Below are 22,513 nucleotides of genomic sequence, written 5' to 3'. Positions count from 1 at the left end.
AAAGGGATGTGAGCATCCATGGATTTTGATATCTACTGGGGGTCCTAGAACCAAACCCCAGCGGATACCAAGGGACCACTGTACTGTTTAAAAAACAACCCCAAATCAAACCAAACCAAAAAAATAAATAAATGATGGTCATCTATGATAAATATTGCCAAAAGTTAGTCAGATTACCTTCTGGAGGAGTTGCAATACTGCCACCAAGCCCTAGAATAGCAAGGCTATGGTTACGTGGTTGCACCATTATTGCTGATTCTTCTCCTCTTTCCCAGTGGGGTATTTTTACTTGTTCCAAGTGGACATTTTCCAGCCCATCCTTCTTCAAGGCTTCATACATATACTGAATAGCCAGGTCTAGACTTTTGGAACCACTCAATCTTGGTCCAATGGTATCCACAAAAAGTGCAAGTCTTTCATAGGATCTGTTCTGGGCCTTTCCATAAACAGCAAGATTGATAATTTTCTTAGCAACGTCTGAATAGTCAGCTATTTCTCTCTTAATGTTATCAAATGTTCTTGGTTTGTTACTTAGTGGATTTCCTTCGTTTTGACCAAGCAGGTACATTGAGACTATTAAAAACAGAAGCTTCATTTTTCTCTGCTGTGAATTTCCTTGTCAATCTGTGGGAGAGGAAAAAACAACACTAAGCCATAGAACTATTCAGCAGTTTTCTACTTTTTGAGCATGGCAGCTTGTGACAGGATGAAAACGAATCCAAGCAAGTGTTGTCATGTGAAAATGAAATGACGAAAAAGTCATAAAGTGACCGAACTGTAGAGCCAATCTGTGAATATTCATTATTCAGGCCAAATGAGAAAGAGAACTTAAAGAGTCCCCCACCCTTTGTCCTCTACTTAGTACATGGAGAACAAAGCGTGGTTTGTCAGCCACATGCACCCTAGCTTCATTTTTCCTCATGTCCTCACTCCACCCCCGAAATGTGAAGGAAATAATTTAAATTTTTGTTCTAAAATTGTCCATAGTGCAATGTGCATGTCTGTGTTGTAAACCATCTCATCACTTTTTGACTACATTTCAAATGGTTACTCCACAATTTTATATGCTCCAACGTTTCACAAATGAAAACTGGGGCACATGTGGCCAAGTAACATCAGAGTATGACCAAGAGGGCAAAGTTGTCAATGAGGGAGGACACACAAACTAAGAAAGACTGAATCAATTTGCTTTTGCCTAGGTTGACTGGGAAGGACAAGATCCCACCCCTCCTCTGTTAGCATAGTCTACATCGCTCTTGCTGGAATATGGGGTTTTGTGTTTTCATATCTAGTGTCAGGCATGTTTAAGAGGTCACAATGAACTTTATAAATATTAGGAAATATTCACATAGGAAAGGCACATTGGCCCAAAGACATGTGGAAGACCTAGGCACAGTACAGACTGCCATAAAGCGGCATACGCATGCCAATTCTAGGGTTAGGGAGTGCACCCCAACCGCACGCTCCCTAACCCTAATTCATGTGGACGGTGCTGTAGTTATGCGGTGCTGTCCACATGGGGCGTGTGATGACGTCACACATGCGCCACATACAAACACTGTGGTGTGTGTGTGATGTCTCCGCGATGCTCCAGGCCACTTAAAGCAGCTTGGCTGCAGCACAGGAAAGAGCTCTGAAACGGAGCTCCTTTTTGCCGCGTGCATAGTTCCCATGGCAACCAAACGACCGCAGGAACAATGCCGAGGAGAAAGAGGCCAGGCTGTGGCTCCCGGGGTGCCCAAGGGCATAAAGTCCCAAGGACACCCCTTTTCCGGACCACGGAGAAGCGGCATTTTGCCACTTCTCCGTGGCCCAGGAAAAACAACAGATTGGGGACGCAGGGCTGCCAGTGAGGCTACCCTGGCCCCGATCTGGCAAGAAAAGCTAACAATAAAATCTAAATGGGTTTGCTGATTATTCCAACCTTCCTCAGGCTTTTTGCATATCTTCTCACAGTAAGGACTGACTGAGACCCATTGCAAGAGCGGTCAAACACCACCCAGGTTTATGTCCCTATTCAATTGTCCTATCCAACCATCCAGGGATTGTCTCAAATTCCATCAGTATTTTGTTACTCCAAAGTTAAAACCATCAGTCATTCTGGAATCCTATTGTCGATTCCCCAGGAAGACCATCAGATCTTTGTTACACTGCACGATAGCACCAAATACCTCTTGAGGCTATGAAATCAAATATAAATATCAGTTCCACCTCTAGCCTTGTGTGTGCACAGAGAGTCTCTCTCACTCTCTCTGACCTGACCCTGACTTCTCATTATAAGGGCGGTGCAGACACTTAGAATCTCTTCTTGCCCCCATCCCTGTTAGTTTCCTACCCTGGTGTAGTATCATGCGGGAGCAGGAGGCCTTAAGTTCTTGCAGAGTTTGAGAAAGTTAGTGACAGTACAAATGCATTAACACAAAAAGTTAAGATAATTTAGGCTATAAAATTAATTAATTCATTGTTTGTTAATTAAAACATTTAATCTAACACTAAATTAAGAATATGATTTAAAATTCCAAAAAAAAATAAACAATAAAAAATAAAAAATAAAATAAAATTCCAAAAAAAAAAAAATGGCCATTATTAGAGTAACAAGAAACCCTAGCCATTACTTTAAAAAATCCAAGCAATGGAATTCAACAATTAAAATGACAAGATTATGAGATTCTATTGCCAAATGAAATGAATTAGCAGTAACAAACTAATTTCAATGAATCATTTCCAAGCTATGGGCACTTGGAAAAGTAGTATACTTTAACTCTATTTTGCCAGGGGTTTCACTCCAGCTGCCCCAGTCCTGTACCTGGGCTCTGTCTCTGGATGAATCTACTCCATATCTTATTTCTGGGATTCACCCCTTGCGTTGATGGTTCTTGGAAATAGGAGTTATGCTATATGTTGTCCTAGAGAACTATATTTCACTCTATTCATGTTTTTCTCTCATAAATGTTCCTAGAATTTGTTGTATGCAGTTGAGGGCTCATAACCAAATACCATTGGAGTTCTGGGGGACAGTTGTGTAAATGACCATCCTAGTCAGCTCCCTGACATTTTCTTTTTGTATTTGGGGGGTGGGGGAGAGATTGAGAATTAGGTGTCAGTTACTGAAGCAATAAGTGGCAATTTGTCAAAGATTGCTGTACATAATATGTTGTTTCAAGAACTGCTTAATTCAATTATATCAGAGAAGGAATCCCTTAAGCAGGGACTAGTATTCTAGATGTCATTTTGCTGTTGCCAGACCGAAAACTGGAGAGGACTCCTGTACATTTAAAGGTTTTGTAGAAGAGGAAATTTCAATCTGACTGCTTAAATTCTCTCCTCTACACAACCACTAAAGCAACTGAGGCTTCCTCCAGTTTTTGCTCTGGTAGTCTTATCAAGGAACATTCCATAAAAGTAGTGTAACGGCAGCCATCCTCTTATTTCCTTGCTGTTACCTTGTTTGGTAAAAGATATCCCAAAACAAAAGAACTTGCAGTCCATTCACACAACTCCTGGAGAAGAGGAGGTTAAGACTTGACATGACAGTCATGTTTAAATATCTGAAAGGATATCATATTGAGGATGGAGGAAGCTTGTTTTCTGCTGTTACAAAAACTAGGGCATGGAGTAATTAATTCAAGTTACAGGAACAGAGATTCCACCTAAACATGAGGAAGAACTCTCTGACAGTAAGAGCTGTTCGACAGGGGAACACGCTGCCTTGGAGTGTGGTGAGTCTCCTTTGGAGGTTTTTAAAACAGAGGTTGGATGGCCATCTGTCAGAGTCGCTTTGATTGTGTGGTAGGGGGTTAGACTCGGTGGCCCTTGAGGTCTCTTCCAACTCTATGATTCTAAGATACCACAGAATTATAGCACTGTTATTTCATGTTAACTCCCATGGTTCCATCCTATGGAATCTGGGAGTTGCAGTTTTGGGAGGGGCATTTAGAATTCTGAGCCAGAGCACTCTAGTGCCTAACCAAGCTATAAATCTCAAGATGCCATAGGATGCTGCCACGGCAGTAAAAGTGTAACAGTAGTGGTATAGTTTTGTAGTTTGAATGGACACCTGAAGAATGGAAATGGAATTAAAGGAAAGAACTGCAAAAAGAGATTAGTTTGTTTGGTTAAGGAAAATAATTCTACTTCTAGCAAAAACACACATATACACCAACCAAAATGATGAAGGTAGGATGTGGAAATAACATCTCCTTTCCCTAAAAATGACCCATGTCTCCTTAGAGAGGCTTGTTCACACCTCTACTTTGGACTTGACAGACTACCGCATGCCAAGCATACCTGGTGTTAAATCTTTAGTTTTATCTTCTACATTTTCTCTCCAAACTCATAATCACTTATAATAATCTATCAAAAATAATCTATTGGAATCTAGAACACTTTGAAAGAGTTCTAAGGATCTTTTCTAACACAAAACATGACAGAGAATTAAGATGCCAAATGCATGCCGAATAGTCTTTATTGTTATACATAAAAGAGAACACAATCATTACCCATTCCTTTTAATATTCACCAAGCTGCAATTAGAATGCTAAATATTATACCCTTGCATGTTAAATGGTATAAGAGAAATAAAAGAATCCCATAGATATCTTTAAGTCTATATTTAAGAGGATTTTGAACAATAGGACATCACACTAGAACTCTTCATTGTTTGCAAAAACTTAATATAGCCCTTTCTCAATTTCTGGTAGCCCTATAAACCCTTATTAAGAGCTAATTATAATTGTCATAAGAATAAAGCAGGCTTATCTTTAAAGAATTAATCCGAGATGCAAATTGAACTTTTATTCTACAAAGAATAATATTCTCAGCATCAAGTTATTCCATGTGGGGGTGGACTGCTAATTAGTTAATGGTTTACTTTTTAAAATATACTTTGAAATTGAAGAGGTTTTTTTCCACTTCTTAATATTTTGAGATATTTTTCTTTTTAATGGATTACAGGGCACAGTCCACTGGGGAATGGTTCTAATGCTGGCACAAGCTCTATCAAAAACAAACATGACAAATGCAACAGCACAGTTTTATATACCTGAGAGACTTCTCTGACACCAGAATGGTAAATTCTCGCTACCTCTTAAACCATGGCTGTTTCATTTAAGTTCCGAACCAATGTCAATAGCTTCACTATCTTCTTATTAATGGTGTCATGTAGAGTTCCCTGAACCCAAAGACAGACTTGAAGCAGGCTTTTGACTTGGCCAAGGGAAGAGAGGAAGGAATGTGGTTGGTCAAAATGTGCAGTAGTCACCACTCCATATCCACCGATTCTGCACTCATGGATTCAGTCATCCACAACTTGAAAATATGTTTTTAAAATTCCAAAAAGCAAAACTTGATTTTACCATTTTATATAACAGATACCATTTTACTACACCATTGAATAAACTGGAAATTGAGCATCCATAGATTTTGGTATCCACGGGGAGTCCTGGAGCCAAACCTCCAGCAGATACCAAGGGCCCACTCTGTTATTCTTAAAAAGGAACAAGCCGAGTTTCATTTTATTCAAGCAAATGTCCAGGTTAGTTCCAATTATTGGGTCTACAAAACTGTTTGATTGTGTTTGGTATTGTTAATGCACTTACATTATCAAGAGGCATTTTAAAACCTATCTCAATGGTCCTTCAATGCAGTGGGGCCTGTGGCCATCCATAGTCACCCCACCCTTGAAATCTAGAATCATAGAATCATAGAGTTGGAAGAGCCCACAAGGGCCATCCAGTCCAACTCCCTGCCATGCAGGAAACCTCAATCAAAGCATCCCCAAGAGATGGCCATCCAGCCTCTGTTTAAAGACCTCCAAGGAAGGAAACTCCACTACACTCTGAGGGAGTTTGTTCCACTGTCAAACAGCCCTTACTGTCAGGAAACTCCTCCTAATATTGAGGTGGAATCTCTTTTCCTCTAGCTTGCATCCACTGCTCCAGGTTCTAGTCTTAGCAGCAGAAAATAAGCTAGCTCCCTCCTCAATGTGACATCCCTTCAAGCATTTAAACAGGGCTATCATATCACCTCTTAACCTTCTCTACTCCATGCTAAACATCCCCAGCTCCCTGAGTCGTTCCTCATCAGGCTTAGTTTCAAGACCCTTCACCATTTTAGTCGCCCTCCTTTGGACACGCTCCAGTTTCTCAACACCCTTTTAAAACTGTGGTGCCCAGAACAGGACACAGTATTCCAAGTGGGGCCTGACTAGAGCAGAATAGAGTGGCACTATTACTTCCCTTGATCTAGACACTATACTTCTATCGATGCAGCCTAAAATCACATTGGCCTTGTTAGCTGCTGCATCGCACTGTTCACTCATGTTCAACTTCTGGTCTGCTTGGACTCCTAAATCCCTTTCACATGTAGTCTTGTTCAGCCAAGTGTCACCCATCCTATATCTGTGCATTTCATTTTTCCGCCCTAAGTGCAGTACCTTACATTTCTCTGTGTTGAAATTCATTTTGTTAGCTTTGGTCCAGCTTTCTAATCTATTAAGGCCATTTTGAATTTTGATCCTGTCCTCAGGGGTGTTAGCTATTCCTCCTAATTTGGTGTCATCTGCAAATTTGATAAGTATGCCCCCAATTCTGTCATCCAAGTCATTGATAAAGATGTTGAATAGCACTGGACCCAGGACACAGCACTGTGGGACCCCACTGGTCACTTCTCTCCCCTACACATGTTAGCTATTTGTTTGAATTCCTCTTGAGTGATTTCCCCATTTTTCCATTTCTTATACATGTTCTGTTTAAAACTTAGCTCAGTTGAAAGTTCCTTAGTCATTTATCCTGGTTTCTTGAAACATCTCCCATATTTCTTCCTTATTGGAACTGTTTGAAATTGTGCCTTCAGTATCTCCCTTTTGAGAAACTCCTATCCGCCTTGAACTCCCTTCTCTTTTGGTATGCCTGATCATGGGATCACCCCCAGTATTTCTCTGTGTTTACTAAAATCAGCTTTCCTAATGTCTAGAATGCGTGTCTGACTATGCCTGGCTTCTCCTTTCCATTGTATAACAAACTCCAGGAGTACATGATCACTCCCTCCACTTGCACTCCATTAACTAGGTCATACCTGTTGGTTAGGATCAGATCCAAAATAGCATTAGTGTAGAGACATCTTAGAACATGGGTCCCTTTCCTGCTGCCTGTGCAAGTTTTTTGCCTCCCACTTTTGGGTACTTGCACTGTTTGTCTTGTTCCCTCTATGACCACTTGACTATTTTCTCCAGCCCTTTTGCCTTCCAGAATACTGTCTCCCTCCCCCACATAGCTCAGTTTAAAGCCCTCCTGATCAAATTTTTGAGACTTGCCAGAAGTCCCTCCTCATGGAACCTCAGACCACGATTCAAAAATCCAAATCATTCTTGGTGGCACCATCTGCGGAGCCAGTTATTCACCTCAGCTATTTTCCGATCCCTTCCTGGACCATGCCCTTAGACTGGGAGAAGAGATGAGATGACAACCTGTGCATCCATCTCTTTCAACTTCCTACCCAAAGCCTCAAAATCCTTTATGATATTCTGAAGGCTGTGACTCGGAGTATCATTGGTTCCCACATGAACTAAAAGAAAGGGGTGACAGTCAGTAGGCTTGACAAGTCTTGTCAGCCTCTCTGTCACATCACGGATCTTTGCCCCAGAGAGACAGCACACCTCCCAAGATATCTTGCCAGGCCCACAAACCACTGGTTCAGTATCTCTCAGCAAGGAGTCCCCCATGACCACCACACGCCTCCTCTGAGGCTTAACAGCAGCTGTTCCCTTTGGTGGTACTCCCAGGGTCCCCTGCTCTGTCCCTGAAGTCTGACCCTGCTGCTGTTCCTCATCATCCTTGATAATAGAGAGAGATTCAAATCGATTCTGTAGCTGCAAGCTCACAGTTTCCCTACTTCTATGTGTGACATTCCTCCAACCATCTACTACTATTGTATGTGAAATGACTTCTCCTCCCCATCAACCTCTTCTAGGGCACGTTACAGGCCGCCCCTTTGAGGCGGCCTGTACCCGTCCCTTTCCCCAGGGTATCAGGGCCTCAGTGGATAGAACGGCAGCCGCTGCGGCCCCGATCCGCTGCTTTCCAGGCTGCGGGGAAGCAGCAATAGGCCACTTCCCCGCAGCCTGGAAAGGGTGTCCTTGGGGCTTCAAGCCCCAAGGATACACCGCAGCGGCAGGGAGGAGGAGAAAGGGGCCGCTTGGCCCCTTTCTCCTTCGTGTTGCTGGGCGCAGCCGTGTGAAAGCTGCGCCCAGTGGTGCAAACCAGGAAGGCGCTCCAAAACGGAGCTCCTTCCTGCTCTGCGCAAAGGGCGCACTAAGTGCCCTGGTGCAGAGCGACGACGTCACATCCACGCCGCCCCGTATAGAAGCGGCGCAGTCGTGACGTCGTCATGGCGGCCCCCATGTAGATGGGGCGCCGCCATTTTGTACGGACTCAGTCCGTACTAGGGTTAGGGGGCTGCAGAAGCACCGCACCTTCCTAACCCTAGTACGGACTGATTCCGTACTAAAAGGCCCGTTTGTAATGGGCCTAAGTATTTCCCATCCAAGATCCTTTGGTCTGTTCTATCATGGGAAACCTCTTGCTCCATAAGATGCTGAAGTGTAGCTACCTGGGCCTCCAGCTGCTGTACTTTCTTTTCTAGGAGGGCTACCAACTTGCACTTGGTGCACGTGAAGTTCCCCACATCCCTAGGCATCTATTCTGTCCTTCATTTCAGTAGTTGACTCTTTCAACCAAACTGAAGCTACAAAAGGCTAATAATAACCCCCAAAATGCTGATGCTATAATTTCTCAGAGTACAGAGTGTAGTGTTCTGTAGACCTATAGCACTAGAGTACAGCTCATAGAATCCTAAAATTCCAGTGCCATAACTCTACAGAGTACTATATGATGCAGGAAATTAGAACATTTGAACATCGGGGATGTTTTCTGAAGGTAGCAGGTACTCTGGGTGCAAGACATGTTGAGTAGTTAATCCAGTCTGAGTCAGTCACAGGTTATTCAAACACAATAAAGGGAGAAGCAGGAGGGTTGTGGTCAATCAGTCCAGAAAAACTAAGCCATCAAGGAGTAAACAGAGTCCTCAAAATCCAGTCCAATGTCACAAAACCACAAATGCCATAGAGTACTGCCAGTGAACAAGTTAGAACGGTTGTCAAAACAAAGCTTTGAGGGAACTACTGGGAGATTTATAGGCAGCTCTGTCAAGACCACAGGTGCCTAATCAGGTCAGCATAACTCTATAAAGCAGTGGTTCTCAACCTTTGAGCCTCCAGATGTTTTAGACTTCAATTTCCTGAAGTTCCAGTCAATATGCTCATTGTTCAGGAATTCTGGGAGTTGAAGTCTCAAAAATCTAGAGGACCAAAGGTTGGGGAACACTGTTTTAAGGGATGGGAATCTGGTTTTAGCATCCACATCTTCATTCTTGGGGAACACTCCCCCCACCTCAGTATCCCTGCTCCTTGGACTCAGAAAGATCCTTGGCATCAGGGTGTAAGAGTTCACCGGTGTAAGTCACTGCAGAATGGGACTTCTGGCTGCTAGAGTCCTGCCACCAAAGTCTTGGCAGGACCAGGCCCAAGCTGCCAGAGTCCTGGCAGGGACTGGACTAAGCCAACAGGTACAGCTGGCTCCACTCATGCAGGGCAACTGGAGGTTCAGCCATTTAAAAGCTGCACTGGCCTCTTAACTGTTGCCACAACACAATCTTCTGTGTTGCCTGTAGCTTCTCTTGTTGCATTTTAATAAATAATAAATAAATAAAACTTTTATTTCTACTCTGCTTTTTGCTAAAACAACCAAAGCAGCTTACAATGTTAAAAGAATACAAAAAATGTACAAATTATCCCCCTCTTAAAAAAGAATTAAACAATTTAAGATTAAAATTGCATATTACACAAGAACAATTAAGACAATAATGGTGGGCAGTCATCACATATATGTGTGGGCAGGTGTCATTACATAGCCAAGTAGTTTATTCTGGGAAGGCCTGCTGGAAGAGATCCATCTTAACAGCTTTATCATTGTTTTATTATTTATTATTAAGTTCACTATCCATTATCTGAGCCCCAGAAGTCCACCTCAGAGTCCAGGTTGCCCATGCCTCAGACCATGACACAGGGAAGGGCTGGGAAGGGCTGAAGCAATTTGTGTTTGCCAAAGCCTACTGGGAAGAAAAAGACTCCACACCCTCCTCTCTTCTCTCCTCTGCAAAGTTACAAACTACTTTTGAACTCAGTTTGTACCAATTGAAATAAGTGTAGAAAAAAAGGAGGGGGAATGGGAGGAGGAGAAAGTGAGACACTTCAAAAGCTGCTGAAAAAGATGGGTGACAGACGATTAATTGAGACTGCTCCAACCAAATTGGGACAGTAGGAGAGTACGTTATCTATAGATGAAAGGATCAGTTTTCTGGGGCCAGAATGGCCACAACCTGTGAAAAAAGCAATGACAATACATTGAAAATGTGAGGAACCTAAAATATTCTGGGGCCTCATTCTTTTTCTTCCAAAGAAAATGTCATTTGTAGGCCACTGCAGGCATAAGAAACAAATTAAAGATAATTATATTACTTATAACTCATTATTTCAAGCTTTGTACCTATGGGGACAGTATACAAAGTAACACTTCAGACTGTGTCAGAAAGCAACACCCATGGCAGTGCATCAACAGCTGTCAACTCCACTCAACCTCAGGGAAAGCTCCACTCACTGCAGTTGACTCTTGCTACTCCCGGGCTTCTCACGGCAATGTTGTATTTCTTTTATCTCTGCTGTTTTGACATTTCAGACAATGATTTAATTTTTTTAAAAAAAAATTATTTATTTTTTAGCGTTATGGACACTGCCTTAGTTCAGCAGCATGAGCCCAACCATTCACTGTCCAAATGTGTCAGAAACAATTCCCATATTCACCATCTAACATTCTAGCAGAGACAATAAGACTGTTGCTAAACACATATATACAGTGCCAGGTTAGGGAAGGCTGGTTTGGGTTTTGGTACATAATAAAGAATCCTATACTGTGGGTTAAATTTCAATTCTTTTGCAAAAGGTGTCCAGAGATTCTGTGTACCCTAACATTTGTATTTAATGTAAGCTGGTGGTAGGAAATAACATCTTGTCTATTTCACAGGTAAGAGATGAGCTGCATTATAACAGGCAAAATATTTAAACAAGAATTAAATATTAACAATAGTTATACTAACTGCCCAGAGTGGGTGGAAGGAAAAAAGGAAGGCAACCTGGTGTAGTATCCTAGGTTCAGGCCACCAGGAACCAGAAAATTATACAGTGGTGCCTCAGGTTACGAAATTAATTCGTTCCGCGGCTAATTTCGTAACCCGAAAAGCCTTCGTAAGCCGAAAACCCATAGGCGCTAATGGGGAAAAAAGCCGCGGCTCCGCCGCGGCTCCATTTAAAACAGCGCCGGAGTTTTTTCGTAACCCGAAAAAACTTTCGTAACCCGAAACAATAAATCCCTATGGGATTTATTCGTATCCCGAAAAATTCGTAAGCTGGGTATTTCGTATCCCGAGGTACCACTGTACCTTCATATCCTATTTCTACCAGGACTACCAAGTAGCTTTAGCAATATTATCAGCTCCCCTTGCCCAATTCCTTTTTCTTATGAGATATTTAAGTAGGGTTGCCAGTCCAGGCAATGCCCTCTGTGGTGAACAATCAGGATTACAGATTGGAACATTCATCAGGATGCAGGTGTGTGGAGGCATGGGAAAACCCAGATTTCTGTGATCCTTCAGAATATTTTGGGAAGGGTTGCATATCACAGGTGGGTGAAAGCAAAAAAGATGATTTGTATGACCAGATATAAAAGTGGGTATGGTCAGAATTATCCGTCACCCTCTCTTTCCCTCTACCTCTTTCTCTCTCACATTCTCTCTCTCACACACACATCCATTTCATCAGTCCATCCACTCCTTAGTCCATTGATGCCTCATCTATTCATTATATTCATGCACACCCATTTGTACACACAGACAGAGAAGGAGGAAGGGAGATGTCATGTGTTCATGTATTTTTCATAAATCCATCCAATCTGCTTCTCTTTCAGAAAGAATCTATACAAAAGATGCATGATTTAAAAATATTTTCTCTCAAAGTTTTTAAAAGTAGTTTACTTTAAATTTTAGAATTTATAATATGTATTCTGGGGAATGTTGCAAGGGGATGAACTGCAAATGAACGGTACCCTGAAATTCTGAGGAATGTAAGACCCAGCTGATAAATGTGTTCTGGACCACATTTATGTCCTTGAAGGGGAAATCAGAGCAGGTTGGTTCACTTGGAAATGTGAACTGAATAAATCCATCATCCCTAATTTAGCCAGACAAGAGACACAGACTCAAATGCATAAACTTTATTCATTCAGCACCTTTTCTCTTGCATACACCTCTTGCTTCACCCATCTCTATATAGAAAAAGAGATGTCCGTTTTCTTCCTGTGCCTTCTCTCTGCCTTTCCTTCACAGCTACATCCCACATGGTCCAAATAACAGAAAAAACAGCTTTCACTAGCAGTGAAGCTTTGCTTTTCTAAATCTAAACTGGGCAGAAGGAACGAAGGAAGGAAGGCAGAAACCATGAGGATCCACAGTTAGACCCTTATCACACACAGCCTTCAAAGTGGCAGTATAACGGGATAGTGTTTGATTCCCCTCTCCTGCATGATGGCATTGCCATTGTGTGGTTGAACTGTGGGAGACTGTAGTAAAAGTGAGTCTTTTTACTCACAGGAAAGATCTGTTAATTACATACTTTAGCCCTGCTGTTGTGTATAATTTGCAGTGCAAAATGTTCAATAGCACTCACTTTCCTGCTGATTTTGCCTACTCAGTGGGCAAGCATGAAGAAATGGAGATCAGACCACCTTCCAGAGCCCTGTTCTGTTGCTGCCTATCCATGGATGTACTAGGCACATAAACTTTCCTACTTCCCTCCCTCTTCCTCCCCATCGTCTTTGCAAAGCTTCCCCCCATCTTCCGCTCGCAAGTAGCCATATGGCTTTCCTGGGAAATGGAGGGGGGAGAGGGGCATAACCGGCAAAAGCAATGCCATGAGGCTCAAGCACTAACAGATTCTGTAACCCCAGATGGGAGGTAAGAATGAGATCCAATTTTTGCAGGCCATAGAACTGCAACGGGTGAAGGTCCCATGCAATAAGGCCCTAAGTCATCACATGAGCACAGGGCAGAGCAAAGTAGAGTGGATGCAAGATGGATCTGAAGGCCCAAAGGCACCATCTTATGGTATTACCATTGCACCATCCTAGAGCAGGTCCACCCTATAGGCTGGTCACTGGTTGGTCTTTGCACCCAAAGGCATCACCTTACGATATGATCCATTGCACCATCCTACAAAAGATTCCACCTCAACATTAAGAAGAACTTCCTGACAGTAAGAGCTGTTCAACAATGGAACACTCTCTTGGAGAGTGGTGGAGTCTCTTTCTTTGGAGGTCCTTAAAGAGAGGCTGGATAGCCATCTGTCTGGGGTGCTTTGATTGTGTATTCCTGCATGGCAGGAGGTTAGACTGGATGGCCCTTATAGTCTCTTTCAGCTCCTTTATTCTAGAGCAGGTCCTCCAGACTGGTCACTGGCTCTCCTCAAAGAACAGTTATAGTATTTTCTGGCCCTTAGCTTGTTCTTTGAGTCTGGCCCTCCTGGCTCTCTCTTACCATGATACAGGGATGCCTGTTTTCTTTAAGTGACTCCTGACTCCCACTTTATCACAGCCTACTGCTCAACAATCTGACAAAATGGCCTGCCACCAACCCTAAACAACATGGCGCCTGGATACTTGAGATTATTTACTCCTCCCTCTATATAGGAATTCTGCCCCTCAAATTAAATTTCTTTCAGTCCCCAAATTTGTAGTGTTGTAGTGAGTTAAAACTTCAGTTGAATGTTCAGAATTAGGCATCCAAAGTGAAGGGGCAGGCAAAGTTGTAAGAGCCAGTGTGGAGTAGTGATTTGAGCATTGGACTATGACTCTGGTGACTGGGTTCAAATTCTGACTCAGCCATGTAAAGCCACTGGGTGACATCGAAGGCTTTCATGGCCAGCATCCATAGTTTTTTTTGTGGGTTTTTCGGGCTATGTGGCCATGTTCTAGAAGATTTTCTTCCTGACGTTTCACCATCATCTGTGGATGGCATCTTTCTCTGAAGATGTCAGCCACAGATGCTGGCGAAACGTCGGGAAGAAAATCTTCTAGAACATGGCCACATAGTCCGAAAAACCCACAAAAAACCACTGGGTGACCTTGGGCAAACCATACTCTCTGCCTCAGAGGATGGCAATGGCAAATCCCCTTTGAAGAAACTTGCCAAGATAGCCCCATGATAGTTTTGCCTTAGAGTCACCATAAATCGGAAATGACTTCAAGGCATACAACAACAACCAATTTATAAAGTGAATGCAAACACAACAGATAGAAGATTTCTACATGCAAATATTTTTAATTGTCACTCCTCTCTGCAAAACTAGAAATTTGAGGACAAAGAAAATTTCATAGGGCTTCTTATCTGAGTGGAGCAAAGGCTTCATTTTACCACCCCTTGAAGCTGTAGCCCTGCCTATATAAATCAGTCATTGCAATCTACTGAGGCAGGACTCTGCCATGCAGAAACAGTATAGGACAGGGTCTTCTTTGCTGCCGTGCCTTTGGTCATGGAATGCTCCTTTCCTTGGAGGCCCAGCAATTTACCCAAACCTGACAATTTACCCAAAGCCTAGTGATCATGACTTGTGTTTTGGTCTCTTCGGGTTTGGTTTTGTTGAATCGTTTTATATTATTTTATATTTATGGTACCCTGCCCTGAACTCTTCAGAGGAATGATAGGATAGAAATACAGTATTTCAGTTGATAAATAAATTCTTCCAGAACATTAATTATGAGAAACTCAGTTAATGAGCAACAAGGTAAAGAGAAGCCACACTGCTCTAAAACTCCCTGAGGGGTTTACAGCCTCCATTCTCAAAATATTTTGAGTACTGCAGTATTCACACTAATTTAAGGATCATTACCCCAGAGAAAGCTGTGTGAAATTTACACTTGAGATATCTTTAGGATTGTACCCTTAGGCTGGAAGAAGTAGGACTCCCTTAGCCAGAAACAGACAGGAGGTGATAATTTCAGTCATCAGAGTATTAAAATGTAAAAAGGATAATAAAAGGAAAGTGTGATAAACAATATCCGAACAATTAAGTAAAACCTTGCACATCAATAACGAGCTGAGTAAAAAAAGACAAAGGGAAAACAGCACAAGTGAATAAAATCTGAGTAATGTTTCTAGTTTTATATGGCAGAATTTCTTCAAATCCTATCTGACTTATACAGATCAAAAGGAGCGCAGATCACTCATAATACAGAACAGGAAACATTGAAAAGAAACAATAGGCTAAGGTTAATAACCACTTAATTGCCCCCAAAGTCTCCTAAATCTGTGAATAATCTAATCATTTCCTATGTGTTTGATTTTCCTCCAAGGAATACAGGAAATCACATACCTAGGAATACATGAGGTGGCTTGGATAACATCGGATTAGACTTTTAAGGCCCCAGGGTAAAAAGAAAGAAACTTGCATACTACACAGGGGAGTCTGATACAGTTAGTAGCATCCAGCAGTAAGTTTGTTATGACAGCTGTGGAATAAGTTGGCTCAGAGGTTAGCTGAATGTGCAATATAAGAGGAATTACGGTTGCTTTTTTAAAGTTATGGAGTTGTTTCCTTTCATGAAAAGAGAGCAGCAAAGGCTAAAAATGTAAGAAACTGAGACATTTTTTTCAAAAAGGATTGCTCTTCTAGTTTGCCAGGAGTTATCTTTTAGAGTTTTGAGGCCTCCAAGCTGTGCTCTGCTATTCAATACATTGCAATGGATTTTGCACTGGTAGATTAAGCCCTTCAGGAATTCCCAAAGTAAATTAAATATAAAGTGGGGCCTCATTATCCATGGGCTTGCCATCTGCGGATTTGAGCATCCACGGACAGCAACACCCATTGTAGACAAAAATGTACGAAGACTTACACACCTGCTCTTGACAAACAACATTCCAAGGATTAGGTTGTGATAAATCAAAGAAGTCAAATTGCTCAAGAGAACTGCAAGGCATGTTGTCAGATCTCAGGGCCTGGCTCTGAGTCTCCAGTTTTCATGGGCCCATCTCCAGGTGGGAAACAAAGGTGCAAATTTTCCAGTTATGGTGGACTCAGCTTCAGGCAAAAGGAAAGACATGTGAACAAATTTCTTGCTCAACTATTAAAGCAGCATATTGCTACAATTTACAAGTTGATTTCTTGCTGCAATTTGCAAGGAGTTTCTACTTAGCTTCCTCCTTCCTTTGGTCATTATAGCACCAAGACTCACTCTTTGCTCTACACCTACCTTCTGGCTAGAAACAAGCAGGTAAGATTATATGTTGTTTACCCTGACTCCCTAAGTGAGAAGGAATAATCCCTTCATTTCACCTTGCTCTGCAAGCATCCCCTTTAGCTAAGATTTTGGTCTTAATTTCCAAATAAATTTTCAAATATTCTCTCTAGATATGTGTGAATAACAAACTATGAGTAAATGTGGTTGGTAATGCATAATGTTTAATGACATCTCTAGAAGTTGTCCATGGGTCTTAGGTTGCATAATGCTTAATGTAATCTCTAGGAGTTGTCCATGGCTCTCAGGTTTTGGCCCTCAAACCTCAGGACCTAGAATGCTCCCAAAACAGTAAGTATAAGATGCTTTTTTTTTTAAAAAAAAAGTGCTTAATGTTTTGTTTCACCAGGTATTTGCTTTGATCCCGTCTCACCTCAGAAGCAAAACTAATTTGATAGAATATTAGTAACACAGCTTTAGTATTTACCAAACTAATACTAAAAAAAAAAAAAAATAGCAAAAGGCTATCAAGAAACTTAATTAACACAGATCTAACCTGGATCATGCAAGCCTCTGGACTGAAAGTTGTAATGTGATCTTCCTAAGTTTCTTGGAACAGCAGTGAGTAGGGAACTGTCACATTATCTGTCAGCCTCTTGTGCCGGCTTCTCTGCCAGCCCTGTGGAATTCTGGAAACTGAATACAATCAGATTGTCAAATCTCAGAGCAGTTACAAAGGCATTTCTTGGACACCCTCAAGCAGCATTCCAGCAGGGAAGATCCTGTGCAGTTCCGCTGAGGATAATGAACACTGAATATTGCTGGGAAGCTGTTCTTGAAACTGCAAACATCCCTTTAATGCAATTTACTGGTTTTTAATTTGTCAGTTGAATGCTTGAATAACTTCTTTTTACATTTTCTTTCTGAATGGTTAAACACTTATTTTTAAAGTGCTGGTTGATAGTTTTAATTCATATTTATAGATTCCCAGGACCAAGTCTGGTTAGTGCACAAACCTGGCACCAATCTCCATAAAAACCATCCTAATTTTTCCAACGTTGTAATGGATACACTACTTCTGTTTATTTAAGGAGAACTCACTTCTGTGCAGTCAGTTTAGAATAGCAGTGTTAAGACAATTAAGCTTTTTTAAAAAAACTATTGATCCTGCAATACTGGGAAGAAGTTTGCCAATTTTATTATTATAACATGGTTTTCACTGCTGTATATCTGCAGTACTACAGAGAAATACTTGGTTTCCACATTGTATTTTTGAAACACAATAGTGTTTCCAGACATCATTCCTAGGTTGTAAAAACACTTAATCTATAACAAGAGTTTTAGGGCTGTGTTCATATTATGTGTATGTGATATGGCCCAAGGAACACATAAAGCTATGTTTCTGAGGACAGTGTAAGACTTACTAAACCACTTCTTCCATGAAGAATCAATAATGAGCGAACTAATACACCTCACAAATGTAGAGAAAGGAAAGAGTACTTTGAACTACTACTTCTTCATACTTCTGTAACAGTTCTGTTACATAAGTTCTGTTACATATATTGTTATATAACAACCTAACATAACTTATTGACAGGGATACTGAGACCAGTGTAGATGGACTGGGTCATGACAGCAAAGTAATGAACATTTGTGACAGTGGTTCTTTGTTCTGGTTGGACAACAACTCCCATTCCTTCTTAAGGGAAGTCCTTGCAAACGTGTTAAAAACAGAACTGAAAGTGTTTGTTTCTGTTCACTACAGAGCTTGGGGAACTTAATTCCCACCAAGCGAAATACAGTATTTGCTCATTTGTTAAATTCTGTTTTTCATTTGGATGACATGCTATAAGCAATTATAGTCAATGTTTAATGTATCATGCATAATGACATCACCAGGGCCACCTCCCTGTGGCTTCAGTGGATCCAAGACATCACTGGAGCTAGACTCAGGTTTTGGCCCTGAAATTTCAGAGCCTGGGATGCTTCTGACCTGGCAACTGTAATGGCAAAAGATTGGCTCAAGGGAGCCTAGCTCGGGTTTATTCTGATCAGATCAACTTGTATATTAAAAGGCTACAACGGGTGATTCCCTTTGAAGAGAGATTCAAGTTTGAAACTCATAAGCATTGGACACGTTGTTTTTGGGAAACTTCTCCAAGTAATAAGGAAGTTTTCCAAGCTGTGCTTTTGATGGCTTGATATCATGACTTTCCTGGAGGAGAGGGGGATGAGTAAGAGGACAAGAAAAGAGACAGAAAGAGATGAGGGAGGAGAATGGAAGACGTTTAGCTAAATAATGCATGGATTGGGAAAGAAAGAGAAACAGGATAGGAAAGAGGAAGAGAAAAGTGAAATAAAAACTTTTAAAAAGAGAAATGTATCAAGTGTCTAAGCAGAGCTGAAGAAAACAACATTCAGACCAATCCTTTTTCTCAGATCCATGCCATCCATACACACACCTCAGACCAAGAAAGGAAATGGTATTGCAGCTCCATTCATTTACAGTAGGTTGAAGATGTTGGGAACAGAACAGGGAAAGTTAACCGTAATATATAAAAACCACAAAACAGTAGTCTTGTGTTACCATATTCAGTGATTCCTGAAGCAGTGGATACTGAGGCATTTAATATTTCCCCATGCTGATCTACTTTATTTTCTTCTCATTAAGCTCCGGTACTAGCCAAGAGTTGAGAAACTTTGAAAGGAAGAGAAGAAACTGGGAACCATAACCATAGCCCCACCTCACAGTTTATATTTCTGCTCTGACAGAATGTAGGAATGAATTGTTTGGGAAGAAACAAAGGTTATTATATAGATAAATGTTTTTAATTATTCGGCCAAACATGGTCATCAGTTAAAACTGAATGCCAGCTAATGCATTTGGCTATAATGTACTGTATTTCTAAAATTCTTTTTATATCTGTATCATACTTTATAGCATTTTTCATAACACAGTAGTTTAAATGGTAACAATGCAACAGGACAGAAGCCAAAGCATTCACAAGATTGTTTAAGCAGAGTAAGCTTTCATTCAAGTGGAAACATTTCACTTAGAGAAAACTATCACTTTAAGAGTTGTTCCATTAACCACCATTGACCTTTGTAATGGGATGTTATTTTTAGTTTTGTATCATTTTGTTAGTAATTGCTGATGCGGTGACTTTGGAATGAGCTGTATGCCGCAATGTAGGATATAAATATTTTAAATAAATAATATGTACTAACTAGCAACTCTTCTTGCTAAAGAATACAGCATGAACTCTATATTTTACTGCCTCTTCTACTGTATTGTTTCTTGCTTGGCAGAGGGAATAGCTTACATCAAAATGTATAGTTGAATGTCAATCAAGCAGTTGTGCATTTCTTATCCTTACTGGAAAATGTTGAGCACATGGGTTAATTCACAGCTGAATTCTGTGCATATTTATTAGATTTTTGGAAACTTTTTTGGACTGTAGCTTCTGGAGCCCTGTGGTTAGTAACAGCACCGACTGGAGGATTCTGGGAGTGATAGTCCAAAAAAGTAACAATCCCAAACTCTGAGAATGTGCTGAGAAATTCAGGAGCTAGTTTTTCTAAACCATTGGATAGATGGTAGGTTTCCCTTTTCCAATTCCCCAGTACATATGGCAGAGTGACCATTGCCAGCTGTCTCAAAGGTATGAGGTGACATAATTTGAATTGCATTCTATTGTGTTAGAAGATCTTTCCCCCTTCTCATCGACACAGAAGCATATGCTATTTAGGCTAAGCACCAGGAGGCCTAAAACAGGTATTTTATTTCAACCACATGGTTCATGCATTCAAAATACCTGTCTGTATATTTGACTGACTATTAAGTAAATCATCCAGATGTATTTACACAGCAGGGCAATTATGCAATGAATTTATAGACCATCTCTGATCCTCAACACCACATTCCTCTTCCTTTATAGTCTGGTGTTCAACCATCCTGTGATCATGAGATCCTGGGTCTCAGGGGCTTTAACTCTTTTTGCCTGTAAGCTGGACACATACATTGAGATCAACAATTTAATTCTCAGAAGCTTGAGAGAAAACACACTTAAATTTATATGGGGTCAACAACTTTACTATGGCTAAAGCATTGAAAAAAATCATGACAATAGTAAGGACTGAGATGAATATGCCAGCCACAGATGCTGGCAAAACGTCAGGAAGAAAATTTTCTAGAATATGGCCGTATAGCCCGAAAAACCCACAAAAAAACAGTGGGGAAAGAATACATTACTACAAAAAATGTACGACAGTAATCAGCCATCAATATGCAAGCAGATATATTCCTTCTACAGATATGTTGTATCATACTCTCCAATATTTCACCTATGAAAACCAGGAGGCGTATGCCCAAGCAATATCAGAATGTAGTCAAGATGGCAAAAGTTATGAGGAAGATCACACCACACAGGCTAGGAGAGGCCACAGCAGTTTGCTTTTGCCTGAGTTTACGAGGAAGGGTAAGAGTCCATCCACTCCTAGCTTCTCCCCCATGATGCAAACTATTTTTGGATTTTGAACTCAGTTTGCAGCAGCTGAAGTAAGTCAAGTAAAAGGGGGGAAGTAGTTAAGGAGAAACAGGGATATTTCAAAAGCAGAAAATGTGAGATGGCAGAAAATGTGAGATGACAGAGGATTAATTAGGACTGTCCCTGCAAAATATGGTTAAGGATGTTCAAAATACTGTTTAGGATACAGATTTCTATGTGTCTACTCAAAACCAAGTTTGAGTTCAATGGGGCTCATTTCCCATGTAAGTGGCTTTGGCATTCAACTTGTAATCTCATTTTTCTAGAGTTTCCTTTCATGTATTTCAAGCATTCTTTTAACCTCGCTATCAAGGATGGAAAATTCACTAGGCAATTTTAGTAGAGTGCAAGGTTATACATACTTTCTTGGGAACAAGTGCCATTGAAATCAGAGGCACAATGAACTCAAAAGAGTGGGCCTTCTCAACATGTGTATATGCGTATGTTCTCCTTATTCAACTCCTTTTGAAGTTTTTTTGGGGAGGGGCTGCGTCACCTATAATCATAACTTGGAGATGAACTGTGGTTTTTCCTCATTGTTTCAAAGAGCAATGGGAAAGATTGATGCTCTCATCCTAACCCATTTTAATTACTGTGAAAACACTCTGTGTTAATTAACACAGTTGAAGATCCTTGTCAAGCAAGATACGTGAAATACAGGGGAGTGCATCTGCAAAGAGATTCAAATCTACACAATTTTCTGGAATAAGCCATTCGCTCAGTTCAGCTCAGAGAAAGCTAATTCTGACCTAACACATTTGAGCAATCAGAGAAGGTCACAATTATTCCCCTGGGTGCACAGAACAGAATGGTTTTCCACAATGATCATTAGATCTACAGTGGGTCACAACCTCCTCTTAAACCTTACAGCCCTACTAAATGAATGGCCTGACTTCTTCTCCAAGACAGCCAGAAGAAATAATAATGGAAAGGCCTAATGTACTTTCCCAGCTTTTTCCTGTGAGAAGCTAATGGATGGAGCCATCCAGGTGGATAAAGCTCTTAATGTTTATCCAGTTCTATTTTTTTCCAGCCCATATTAGACCCAAACTCCGCAACATTAACTCAGATGTGGCAGCTGTGGGCATTAGGATTAGCAACAATATCTTCTGCCGAATATCTTCTGCCGAAATAATTCTCTTCTGCCAACTAATCTCAGCAGTCTGCTGGCAGAACTGCTCTGCTGGCTATGATTTGTTGGGAGAAAGGCCAAAAAGGGTGGGGCAGAGAGGATTTGAGTCAGTGGGACCAGCTGCACTAAAATGGATCCAAACCTCTTCTAGTCGTGGGACACAGCCAAAAAACAAAGTTAGGATTGGCATACAGTAGTCTTAAGTAACTTCCAGCATCTATAACCTAGGATAGCTGTGGATTCAAGCATGGATATTGCATAAGTTTAGCTGGCACTCTGCCACCTTTGCCAATACAATCTAGTGCACACCCATTGAGACGTATATCTCATTAAGCTCAGTTAGACACTCTTGAGTAGGTGACTATGGGTTTCCAGCCTTACAGATCCATAACTGCCATCTGCTGGCCTGAGAGGAATGAGACTCCGCCCTCCATAACTGC

At 41.2% G+C, this 22,513-nt stretch overlaps 1 protein-coding gene across 1 annotated transcript in view; it reads right to left on the bottom strand.

Annotated features, from left to right (window-relative positions):
- Nucleotides 1–22,513, bottom strand: part of CPQ (carboxypeptidase Q) — a 355,408-nt gene that overhangs the window by 322,050 nt on the left and 10,845 nt on the right. Inside the window, exon 2 of the mRNA XM_042464939.1 lies at nucleotides 178–624. Coding sequence (XP_042320873.1) covers nucleotides 178–595 — 418 coding nt within the window. The 5' untranslated portion in view covers nucleotides 596–624. The remainder of the gene's footprint in view (nucleotides 1–177; nucleotides 625–22,513) is intronic.

The sequence above is a fragment of the Sceloporus undulatus genome, chromosome 4, assembly GCF_019175285.1.
Source record: "Sceloporus undulatus isolate JIND9_A2432 ecotype Alabama chromosome 4, SceUnd_v1.1, whole genome shotgun sequence".
Taxonomy (NCBI): Eukaryota; Metazoa; Chordata; class Lepidosauria; order Squamata; family Phrynosomatidae; genus Sceloporus; species Sceloporus undulatus.
Note: the sequence above shows the minus strand (reverse complement) of the source record. Positions and strands in the feature narration are given on the sequence as shown.